Source organism: Nerophis lumbriciformis, linkage group LG03 (genome assembly GCF_033978685.3).
Source record: "Nerophis lumbriciformis linkage group LG03, RoL_Nlum_v2.1, whole genome shotgun sequence".
NCBI lineage: Eukaryota > Metazoa > Chordata > Actinopteri > Syngnathiformes > Syngnathidae > Nerophis > Nerophis lumbriciformis.
In genome coordinates this window covers 6820001-6832344 of record NC_084550.2, presented here as the reverse complement: position 1 = coordinate 6832344, position 12344 = coordinate 6820001, and the positions used below count along the sequence as shown (strand labels likewise).

General features: G+C 44.5%; 1 protein-coding gene and 1 long non-coding RNA gene across 4 annotated transcripts in view; one reads left to right on the top strand and one right to left on the bottom strand.

Annotated features, from left to right (window-relative positions):
* The window catches only part of suds3 (SDS3 homolog, SIN3A corepressor complex component), a 62140-nt gene that overhangs the window by 48087 nt on the left and 1709 nt on the right, over positions 1 to 12344 (bottom strand). For 2 of the 3 annotated variants that reach the window (XM_061932628.2, XM_061932621.2), the window contains exons 2-3: positions 12275 to 12344; positions 4876 to 5002 (exon numbers count right to left, since the gene is read on the bottom strand). The exon at positions 12275 to 12344 is cut by the window's right edge and continues 286 nt beyond it. In XM_061932628.2, the coding sequence (XP_061788612.1) occupies positions 4876 to 5002; positions 12275 to 12344 (197 nt within the window). Of the gene's footprint in view, positions 1 to 4875; positions 5003 to 5359; positions 5500 to 12274 lie in introns of those variants that run through there. The other variant, XM_061932642.1, reaches the window with a different exon arrangement.
* The window catches only part of LOC133578322 (uncharacterized), a 6467-nt gene continuing 114 nt past the window's right edge, over positions 5992 to 12344 (top strand). Inside the window, exons 1-3 of the long non-coding RNA XR_009811843.2 lie at positions 5992 to 6401; positions 6605 to 6833; positions 12284 to 12344. The exon at positions 12284 to 12344 is cut by the window's right edge and continues 114 nt beyond it. This is a non-coding gene — a long non-coding RNA (uncharacterized lncRNA). The remainder of the gene's footprint in view (positions 6402 to 6604; positions 6834 to 12283) is intronic.

Here is a 12344-nt window from a genome sequence, read left to right as displayed (position 1 = left end):
TGTCAACACTGTCTGCTCTCATTTTCTCGCACATTTGACCCTCTGATGTTCTGTGTACCTACACTCTGTCCTCCTCCTGTAGGCCTGCTGTGTGTGTGTGTGTGTGTGTGTGTGTGTGTGTGTGTGTGTGTGTGTGTGTGTGTGTGTGTGTGTGTGTGTGTGTGTGTGTGTGTGTGTGTGTGGTACACAGAACATCAATTTCCACACTTCTATTAGCACCGGGTCCAGTGGACCCGGCCATCTTATATGTAATTAGAGATGTCCGATAATATCGGACTGCCGATATTATCGGTCGATAAATGCTTTGAAATGTAATATCGGAAATTATCGGTATCGGTTTCAAAAAGTAAAAATTTATGACTAAAACGCTGCTGTACGGAGTAGTACACGGACGTAGGGAGAAGTACAGAGCGCCAATAAACCTTAAAGGCACTGCCTTTGCGTGCCGGCCCAATCACATGATATCTACGGCTTTTCACACACACAAGTGAATGCAACCCATACTTGGTCAACAGCCATACAGGTCACACTGAGGGTGGCCGTATAAACAACTTTAACACTGTTACAAATATGCACCACACTGTGAACCCACACCAAACAAGAGTGACAAACACATTTCGGGAGAACATCCGCACCGTAACACAACATAAACACAGCAGAACAAATACCCAGAACCCCTTGCAGCACTAACTCTTCCGGGACGCTACAATATACACCCCCCGCTGCCCCCTACCACCTCAACCTTCTCATGCTCTCTCAGGGAGAGCATGTCCCAAATTCCAAGCTGCTGTTTTGAGGCATGTTTAAAAAAATAATGCACTTTGTGACTTTAATAATAAACATGGCAGTGCCATGTTGTTGTTTTTTCCCCATAACTTGAGTTGATTTATTTTGGAAAACCTTGTTACATTGTTTAATGCATCCAGCTGGGCATCACAACAAAATTAGGCATCATAATGTGTTCATTCCACGACTGTGTATATCGGTATCGGTTTCAAAAAGTAAAAATTTATGACTAAAACGCCGCTGTACGGAGTGGTACACGGACATAGGGAGAAGTACAGAGCGCCAATAAACCTTAAAGGCACTGCCTTTGCGTGCCGGCCCAATCACATGATATCTATAGTTTTTCACACACACAAGTGAATGCAAGCATACTTGGTCAACAGCCATACAGGTGGCCGTTTAAACAACTTTAACATTGTTACAAATATGTGCCACATTGTGAACCCACACCAAACAAGAATGACAAACACATTTCGGGAGAACATCCGCAACGTAACACAACATAAACACAACAGAACAAATACCCAGAACCCCTTGCAGCACTAACTCTTCCGGGACGCTACAATATACACCCCCCCCGCTACCCCCTACCACCTCAACCTCCTCATGCTCTCTCAGGGAGAGCATGTCCCAAATTCCAAGCTGCTGTTTGGAGGCATGTTTAAAAAAAGAATGCACTTTGTGACTTTAATAATAAACATGGCAGTGCCATGTTGTTGTTTTTTTTTCCCATAACTTGAGTTGATTTATTTTGGAAAACCTTGTTACATTGTTTAATACATCCAGCGGGGCATCACAACAAAATTAGGCATCATAAAGTGTTAATTCCACTACTTGATATTGGAACCGGTAATTAAGAGTTGGACAATATTGGAATATCGGCAAAAATGACATTATCGGACATCTCTATATGTAATAGAAATGTGTAGGGTGGGTGTATGGTGTGCAGTGTTGGGACTAACGCGTTACAAAGTAACGCGTTACTGTAACGCCGTTACTATCGGCGGTAACTAGTAATCTAACGCGTTATTTTTTATATTCAGTAACTCAGTTACCGTTACTACATGATGCGTTACTGCGTTATTTTGCGTTATTTTTTATGTAGTATCGGCTAGAAACTGAGAAGATCTGAGTGTTGCAGCGCTGCTGAAGAGGCGACAAAATAGAGGCGCGCCGCGCGCTGTCTGTGTGTACGTGTGTGTGTGTGTGTGTGTGTGTGTGTGTGTGTGTGTGTGGGAGGGGGCGTGTCTGTGTCTACTATCAAGACGTCATGGCGAACCCCGAAGCAGAGTTTCTTAAAATGGAGATATTTTCAGTACGTTTCTTTTATCGACCACAAAGAAAAGAACATTTTAGTTGAATGTAAGTTTCAAATATGCTGAAACAGCGACAAAAACAACATGCTTCGACGAAGCTAGTAAAGACACACACACTTCACCTCCACCTCCAACAGCGGCTGGATTTTAATGAGGCACTGCACACTGAAGGTACACACACTCTGTCAATTCTCTTATATACTCTTTCATTTTAGACTTTTAGAGTGTTTGATTATCACATCACTCTAAATGTTTAGACTATAAAGTTCACAAACCTAAAGAGGGATACTAGTGGGCCAGGCTAATATTTCCTTTTCTCTAAACTAAGTGGGGAAATGTGTAGAATGTTCTGGGCTTCAGACATGATTTTATTTCAGAATTCCTTGAGATAAAAAAACGCCTGGTTAGGCTTTATGTATGTAGTGTGTGCCTTTCTTGTTTTACAGCTATGTTGTTATTATGCTGTTTGTTACTTATGTATGTTAAGTTGCAGCTATTTAAAATAGTTTTGTCAATTTGTTCTGGTCTGAAACAAATTGGCCCTTTAAAACATATCTATGTCTTTGTGTGTTGTATGTAGACCACATTGCTTAGCAGAGTTCAGTGATGCAAATGCATGTCAAGTTGATCAACAGATTGTATTGTAACAAACAGTTCAGGGTGTCCCAAGTTACCGGAGTGTTAGGTAAGGAGAAGGAGTTTTATCCCTCCAGAGTTGCCGTAGGGCTGTGACGTAAGAGGTCTATAAGTGTGGAGATGACATTAAAGAAGTGGTGGAGACCGGACCTGCTCTCATGACTCCCATTTATTATTTTATTATTATATTGTATCAGTACATGGAATATGCGAACCCAGAACGCTCGGTTACATTGGTGGCAGCGGTGGGATTTTAACCGCTGTGTTAAAAAAAAAAAGTGTTACACGGGACTCGTGAGTTTCCAGTTAGCTGCTAAGCTTCCTGGCTATTTTGCGGACACGTGGTGTGGTGACGAGGACCCTTTTAAGCCCGGCGGGGCGCTGTTTGACGGACACTCACACGGCGTGAGTGTCGGGAATGGACTTGGCCGCTCCCTTCACCGGCGACAGGAGCCGGAGTTTCTCAGCTGGACAGAGACAATTGGTGGACCGCTTTGGGGCCAGTCTATCGGCGCGTGTGCGTTCTCCGGGGGAGAACTTGGGGATGTTTGCTATGGACGTTAGCCGGCTGGTTACGGAGGCGTTCTTGGCAATCTTACTACTGGCCCTTCATGCTGAAGGACATCCGATTGTGGTGTGAGCAGTGCGGAGCGTGTCGGGCCCGCCGGTCCCTTGGGGTCCCCGTGGGTGGGTCCCAGATTTGTCGCCCCCTCCAGAGGGTGGCCATGGACATTCTGGAGTTGCCCATAAGTCCCCATGGGCGGGTCCCAGAATTGTTGCCGTCCTTCCAGAGGGTAACCATGGACATTTTGGAGTGGCCCAGAAGTTCCCATGGGGTGGTCCCAGGTTTGTCGGCCCCTCAGGAGGGTGGTCATGGACATTCTGGAGTGGCCCGTAAGTCCCATGGGGGGGTCCCAGGGTGGTTGCCCCCTTCCAGAGACTCTGCCAGCACCACTAGATTGTACTTTATTGATTCCTTCACTGCCTATAACCCCAAGTCTGAGGGCATGATGGCGCGTCACAATCGGACTATCTCGCAGGGGTTGACTGGGGCGACCTCCTGCGCACAATTGAACTATCTCGCAGGGGGCGATTGGAGCGACCTCCTTCGCATCTGCAAGTTTTTGCATGTTTTGAGGGGCCAGTGTGCTAGCCTATGTAATACTGTGTGGATCAGTTAAAATATTGTTGATTTGTTGTGTGCATTAAGATTGTAAAGTTTTTTTTCTTCTCTGCTCTATTTCCCCTTGTTTGTTACCTATTTTGTTTGTGACGAAACGGGGACGTTTCTAATTGAGGGGGGGACGTATGTAACAAACAGTTCAGGGTGTCCCAAGTTACCGGAGTGTTAGGTAAGGAGAAGGAGTTTTATCCCTCCAGAGTTGCCGTAGGGCTGTGACGTAAGAGGTCTATAAGTGTGGAGATGACATTAAAGAAGTGGTGGAGACCGGACCTGCTCTCATGACTCCCATTTATTATTTTATTATTATATTGTATCAGTACATGGAATATGCGAACCCAGAACGCTCGGTTACAGTATTATTCTCCAATGCAATAACAGTACTAAAATGAAGGCTAAAAGGGCATTAAATGGGGCCTTCAAAAAATTAAAAAATATATATAAGTAACTAAATAGTTACTTTTCACAGTAACGCATTACTTTTTGGTTTAAGTAACTGAGTTAGTAACTGAGTTACTTTTGAAATAAAGTAACTAGTAACTAGTTACTGGTTTTCAGTAACTAACCCAACACTGATGGTGTGTGGTCATTAAATATGTATTTTGATATATGTTCTTCACAGAAAATGAGTCAAAGTCAGTGAGTCTCAGTTTAAAAACATTAATTAATTGTATCATTTTTCTTTTAATAAAAAAATTAAAGCGGGTCCCACAGACCCAAACACCACACAAGGGTTAAAAAAAATGTAAACGTTAGCATAAGCAAGCTAACCTATCGTGGTGGCACATCGCTCCCATTACCAAGCACGTTAATCAACACATTTACACCAAATTCAAACATTTACTACACTTTTTTGAGCAAAAAAATGCGCCTTCCTGTACTACAATACGATGTATTCCCAACAACTAGACGGACCAGGGAAGCTTCTTCGCTTCATTCCCCGCAGCGTTTTGTTACCTTCTTCCGAGTCTCTGCCTCTGAAGCTGCGGTCGTCGTCGTCGTCCACACTGTCGAGTTCCTCTTCGTCGTTGTAGTAATCCACCATGGGCGAGAGCAACGCGGTGGAAGCCATGTTATCCCCCTCCTCGTTGGCACAAAAAAAAGAAAAACGTAAACAAACCACGGAAAAAAATAAACAATCGAATTGGTGTTTTTTTTTTTGTGGCTCCTTCGAGCGCCTACAACGAAGAAAGCCCACTCGGGTTAGGGTTTCTGGCGTGATGCCTGTTCAAAAAATGAAGTACTCCAACCGTAAAGACGACATACTTTGTATACTTTGGCGGATAAGCTTTTGCGTGTTAGCTCGGGAAAATTGTGTCTGCCGACGTGATTACATTTAAATGTTGGTTTGTATGTTTCCGAACGATCATTCAATCAGGCATATTTTTGGACACCACAAACACAAAGGGGTTGGCTGTTTTTGTTTTTCGGTTCCACTTACTTTAACGTAACTGTTGTGCACTGAAGATGGGTTGATATTTAACTTCAAGTTATATACTAGGTAAATAATACGTTTTTCTACAACTAAACTGTGCTATCCTAACGGTGGATTTGATGATTGTGTCGCTTGCGCAAAATGGGAAGGTGCCGAACGCAATGCCTGTTCAAAAATCAAACTCTCTTGATGGAAAATGTACACATTATGTGAACTTTTTTTAAATTTCTTATTTTTTTAAGTGTTAACAAACAGTTTATGTTACCGTGATTATTCCTAAACGATGGTTATTTTGTTTTTGGATGAATATATTATCAGGCATATTTTTAAACAACGCTGAGTTTGACTTTTTGCCTTCGCTACTTTAAATATAACCATTGTAGACTGGAGAGGGGCTGAAATAACTTTATATAACTTCAGTACAAATTCTCTGCATTACATGAATTCGGTTGTGTACAAGTTAACGTTAATATCGTAATGTAGCGTCGTGGGTTTGGTGGTTGGGAAACCCCGCCTTTTCCGGTCTGAGGCGGTCACCTCGTTGCCATGGTTCCTTGATTAACATGAATGTGGTGACCATTTTTATTGGACGCAAACAAAAACTGTGGCACTGAATCTGTCGAGGTATGCAAAACAAAGAGTTTTAAATATATTTAGAATAGATAAACCAACTCTAGTTAAAGTTTAGCCAACAATGCACATCGCTGTTATGGGCGAGGGCGGACCTACGTCACTTCCGCCCTCCAATCCCCTAGCAACGCGGTCGCCATATTGAATTCGTTGAAAACAAACCAGCTCACAGCGAACACAGCATTGACAGAAAAGGCATTTAACGAGGTTTCACGGCATTTTAAACTGTTCTAAATGGCGCATGCCTATGTAAATAGTCTTTCCAGTGAGGCTAGGTTAAGATACAAGTTAAAATGTTCTGTAGTTGGATTAAACGACTGCCCTTACCGCCTTCCAGCAGATGCGTGGACTGATAATCCTACACAATGGCCGGACATGGAATTTGGAAATCTTTATGTCTACCTCACAAGCGCACCAGGTCGGTTGTTAGCTTCGGTTGTTATATAACGAATAAATCACATAAAAATTGTTAAATCACCCAAGGGAGGATGACACGGTGGCTACCAGTATCTGTATATTTATTCTGTAGAGAGCTCATTCAAATTCAGTTCAGTATTATGATTTATTATTTGCTGAATTACTGTTCCTTTTTTTAACTGAATTATTTATTTAAAATTACAGGCGTTTTCACTCATCAGGCCATGAAGGCATACAAATCACTGGAAGCTCATCGTTACTTCACAGCTGGATTTGTTCAAACTGTAAGACACCTCAAAACATGTTCATCAGTGACCATCCTGCAAGCCAGTGTTAGACCATCGCAGCGGATGAATGACCCTAGCCACCAGCCGTGGGTGGGGATTCATGATGGAGGGGAGGTTTTGGCTGCACATTGTACTTGCATGGCAGGGTATGTTGAATAATTTATAATACTATATTATTTTTAATTCAAACTGCAATGTCTACACTACAGCATATGATGACAAACTGGTTCAGTTACTTTCTTTGTTATCATACCTACAATTCTTACCTTCCCCATTATCAGCTTTATTTACATAAATTGAGATTGTATTCAGATTATATATTTTTGGGGATCGGTTACATTCTCTTTAGATTTTCATATACCGTATTTTCCGCACTATAAGGCGCACCTAAAAACCACAAATTTTCTCAAAAGCTGACAGTGCGCCTTATAACCCGGTGCGCTTTATATAAGGATTAATATTACGATTCATTTTCATAAAGTTTCGATCTCGCAACTACGGTAAACAGCCGCCATCTTTTTTCCCGGTAGAACAGGAAGCGCTTCTTCTTCTACGCAAGCAACCGCCAAGGTAAGCACCCACCCCCATAGAACAGGAAGCGCTTCTTCTTCTACTGTAAGCAACCACCCGCCCGCGTAGAAGAAGAAAAAGCGTGCGGATATTACCGTACGTTTCATTTCCTTTGTGTGTTTACATCTGTAAAGACCACAAAATGGCTCCTACTAAGCGACAGGGATCCGGTTCATGAAAAGACGCAATCTCTCCATCCGCACACGGATTACTATTTCACAGCAACTGATATTCCTGTGAACCGCACTGTGGATACAACGGGAGCACGTACGGTGAATATTCGCACCACAGGGAATGAGAAGTCATCCTTCACTGTGGTTCTAGCTTGCCATGCTAATGGCCAGAAACTTCCACCCATGGTGATATTCAAAAGGAAGACCTTGCCAAAAGAGACCTTTCCAGCCGGCGTCATCATAAAAGCTAACTCGAAGGGATGGATGAAGAAAAGATGAGCGAGTGGTTAAGGTAAGTTTAAGTTTACGCGAAGAGGCCGGGTGGCTTTTTTCACGCAGCTCTGTCCATGTTGATCCATCCATCCATCTTCTTCCGCTTATCCGAGGTCGGGTCGCGGGGGCAGCAGCTTAAGCAGGGAAGCCCAGACTTCCCTCTCCCCAGCCACTTCGTCCAGCTCCTAACGGGGGATCCCGAGGCGTTCCCAGGCCAGCCGGGAGAGATAGTCTTCCCAGCGTGTCCTGGGTCTTCCCCGTGGCCTCCTACCGGTCGGACGTGCCCGAAACACCTTCCTAGGGAGGCGTTCGGGTGGCATCCTGACCAGATGCCCGAACCACCTCATCTGGCTCCTCTCGATGTGGAGGAGCAGCGGCTTTACTTTGAGCTCCCCCCGAATGACAGAGCTTCTCACCCTATCTCTAAGGGAGAGCCCCGCCCCTCGGGGGAGGAAACTCATTTCGGCCGCTTGTACCCGTGATCTGGTCCTTTCGGTCATGACCCAAAGCTCATGACCATAGGTGAGGATGGGAACGTAGATCGACCGGTAAATCGAGAGCTTTGCCTTCCGGCTCAGCTCCTTCTTCACCACAACGGATCGATACAGCGTCCGCATTACTGAAGACGCCGCACCGATCCGCCTGTCGATCTCACGATCCACTCTTCCCCCACTCGTGAACAAGACTCCGAGGTACTTGAACTCCTCCACTTGGGGCAAGATCTCCTCCCCAACCCGGAGATGGCACTCCACCCTTTTCCGGGAGAGAACCATGGACTCGGACTTGGAGGTGCTGATTCCCATCCCAGTCGCTTCACACTCGGCTGCGAACCGATCCAGTGAGAGCTGAAGATCTTGGCCGGAGGAAGCCATCAGGACCACATCATCTGCAAATAGCAGTGACCTAATCCTGCAGCCACCAAACCAGATCCCCTCAACGCCCTGACTGCGCCTAGAAATTCTGTCCATAAAAGTTATGAACAGAATCGGTGACAAAGGGCAGCCTTGGTGGAGTCCAACCCTCACTGGAAACGTGTCCGACTTACTGCCGGCAATGCGGACCCAGCTCTGACACTGATCATACAGGGAGCGAACTGCCACAATAAGACAGTCCGTTACCCCATACTCTCTGAGCACTCCCCACAGGACTTCCCGGGGTACACGGTCGAATGCCTTCTCCAAGTCCACAAAGCACATGTAGACTGGTTGGGCAAACTCCCATGCACCCTCAAGGACCCTGCCGAGAGTATAGAGCTGGTCCACAGTTCCACGACCAGGACGAAAACCACACTGTTCCTCCTGAATCCGAGGTTCGACTATCCGGCGTAGCCTCCTCTCCAGTACACCTGAATAGACCTTACCGGGAAGGCTGAGGGGAGTGCTCGGTTGATATACGTATGTTTGTGATTGCACATTTGCGTACATTTTGGGAGTGAACAGAGTTGTTAGAACGCTGGTTTTTAATATATTATTAAAGTTTGACTGACCTATCTGACTGTTTTTTTGACATTCCTTTAGCGCAGTTAGATGCGGCTTATAACACGGGGCGGCTTATAGGTGGACAAAGTTTTGAAATATGCCGTTCATTGAAGGCGCGGCTTATAACCCAGGGCGCCTTATGGTGCGGAAAATACGGTACAGTATATATGATGTGAATTAGTTCATTTAAGGGAAACCCAGTTGGAACACATGTTAGCCAGCTGTTTATGTTCCCTTGTGTATTGTCATGCTGAAATTAATCAATAAATAATTGAATTTCTATTCTACATTCATACATCACATCCAGCCATTTCCAAAAATAGGTTCTTATTGTTGTTTCACCGCGGCCAGTCTGATAAGCAAGAAGCTCAAATGAGAGGTCAAGCCGTAGTCGAACCAAGGTTAGGAAAAACTGGTCAATAAACGGAAGGCTGTCTTTGGTTTTCCCTTGAACGTGTGGAGCCAGGAAATAATAAGTCCTCATGAAGGTGTCCCAAGGCAAACCGGTGTAAAACTTGCATCTAGTATCATTGCCCTTCATAGCTGATGCAGAAAGACGCACCCCCTCCACCTTGTTTTCAAGTTCGTCAATCTTGTCTCTAGCATCATAAAGGTCCTAAGCAAAATAAATATAAATAAAATATAAGCACTATCGGAGCATGTTAGTAATACATAATACATTGCTGGTTTTTCAAATAGATTATATATAGACATACCGTATTTTCCGCACCATAAGGCGCCCTGGGTTATAAGCCGCGCCTTCAATGAACGGCATATTTCAAAACTTTGTCCACCTATAAGCCGCCCCGTGTTGTAAGCCGCATCTAACTGCGCTAAAGGAATGTCAAAAAAACAGTCAGATAGGTCAGTCAAACTTTAATAATATATTAAAAACCAGCGTGATGTGGGCGCGCATGGAGTCGTATATCAACATGGACGGAGCTGCGTGAAAAAAGCCACCCGGCCTCTTCGCGTAAACTTACCTTAACCACTCGCTCATCTTTTCTTCATCCATCCCTTCGAGTTAGCTTTTATGATGACGCCGGCTGGAAAGGTCTCTTTTGGCAAGGTCTTCCTTTTGAATATCACCATGGGTGGAAGTTTCTGGCCATTAGCATGGCAAGCTAGAACCACAGTGAAGGATGACTTCTCATTCCCTGTGGTGCGAATATTCACCGTACGTGCTCCCGTTGTATCCATAGTGCGGTTCACAGGAATATCAGTTGCTGTGAAATAGTAATCCGTGTGCGGATGGAGAGATTGCGTCTTTTCATGAACCGGATCCTTGTCGCTTAGTAGGAGCCATTTTGTGGTCTTTACAGATGTAAACAGGAAATGAAACGTACGGTAATATCCGCGCGCTTTTTCTTCTTCTACGCGGGCGGGTGGTTGCTTACAGTAGAAGAAGAAGCGCTTCCTGTTCTATGGGGGCGGGTGCTTACCTTGGCGGTTGCTTGCGTAGAAGAAGAAGCGCTTCCTGTTCTACCGGGAAAAAAGATGGCGGCTGTTTACCGTAGTTACGAGACCGAAACTTTATGAAAATGAATCTTAATATTAATCCATATATAAAGCGCACCGGGTTATAAGGCGCACTGTCAGCTTTTGAGAAAATTTGTGGTTTTTAGGTGCGCCTTATAGTGCGGAAAATACGGTAATACCTGTATGTATAGATGTACCGTATTTTCCGCACCATTAGCCGCACCTAAAAACCACAAATTTACTCAAAAGCTGACAGTGCGGCTTTTAACCCGGTGCGCTTTATACATGGATAAATATTAAGATTCATTTTCATAAAGTTTCGTTCTCGCAACTTCGGTAAACAGCCGCCATCTTTTTTCCCGGTAGAACAGGAAGCGCTTCTTCTTCTACGCAAGCAACCGCCAAGGTAAGCACCCGCCCCCATAGAACAGGAAGCGCTTCTTCTTCTACTGTAAGCAACCACCCGCCCTCGGAAGAAGAAGAAGCGCGCGGTGCATGCTGGGATATGTGACGTTTCATTTCCATTTGTGTGTTTATGTAAAGACCCCAAAATGGCTCCTATTAAGTGTGTTGTCTGTCTAATTATAAATAATGCAGACGAGGCGTGTTAACTGAGTTCTCAACGTTTACTCACAGCGTGCTCATAACCACATTCTAACTGCCAGCATACAACAACGCTTCTCAGGGCTACCGCGCATGCTCGTCACTATCATTGCATGCTGGGTAGTGTAGTTGTTATATTTGCTAGCTCATAACATCACATTAAGAGACACGCTTACGCGCTTAATTCAATACTCGCCGTCATTCCGGGTGGATTGACAAAAGACCTCCAGCCGCTAGATATTGGTGTCAACAGGGCATTCGAAGCTAGACTGCTAACTGCGTGGGAACAGTGGATGACAGAAGGCGAACACACCTTCACTAAGACAGGGAGACAGCGCCAGACGGCGCCAACATCTGCCAGTGGATCGTAAATGCCTGGGCAGATATTTCGGTCACAACTGTGGTCCGAGCTTTCCGGAAGGCAGGATTCACAGAACTGCTGGACAACAGTGACACTGACTCCGATGACTTCGACGAGACAGAACCGGCCATTTTGGATCCCACATTTGCCCAACTTTTCAATTTGGACACCGAAGACGAAGGATTTACGAATGAAGAATAACTTCAGAAAGTGAGCGCTATGTTTATTTTGTGTGTTGTGACATTAACGTTCCAGCAACATTATGTTGCTATTGCTCTGCACTATTTTGAATTTTACTATGTTTGTGATTGCACATTTGCGTACATTTTGGGAGTGAACAGAGTTGTTAGAACGCTGGTTTTTAATATATTATTAAAGTTTGACTGACCTATCTGACTGTTTTTTTGACATTCCCTTTAGCGCAGCGTAGGCGCGGCTTATAGTCCGGGGCGGCTTATAGGTGGACAAAGTTTTGAAATATGCCATTCATTGAAGGTGCGGCTAATAACCCGGGGCGGCTTATAGTGCGGAAAATACGGTACATGTTTTAGATCGTTTACTATAAACTTAAAATTACATAACATGCTTATATTATACTTATATAAATAGAATGGAAATCTTGCCATTAATTAATTGATAAACATCCTCACCTGTCGCAGGGCCTGTATCTCAGAGTTCAGCTGTTGGATCAGTTGCTGTCGTTGATCAGGCTCAGTCTGG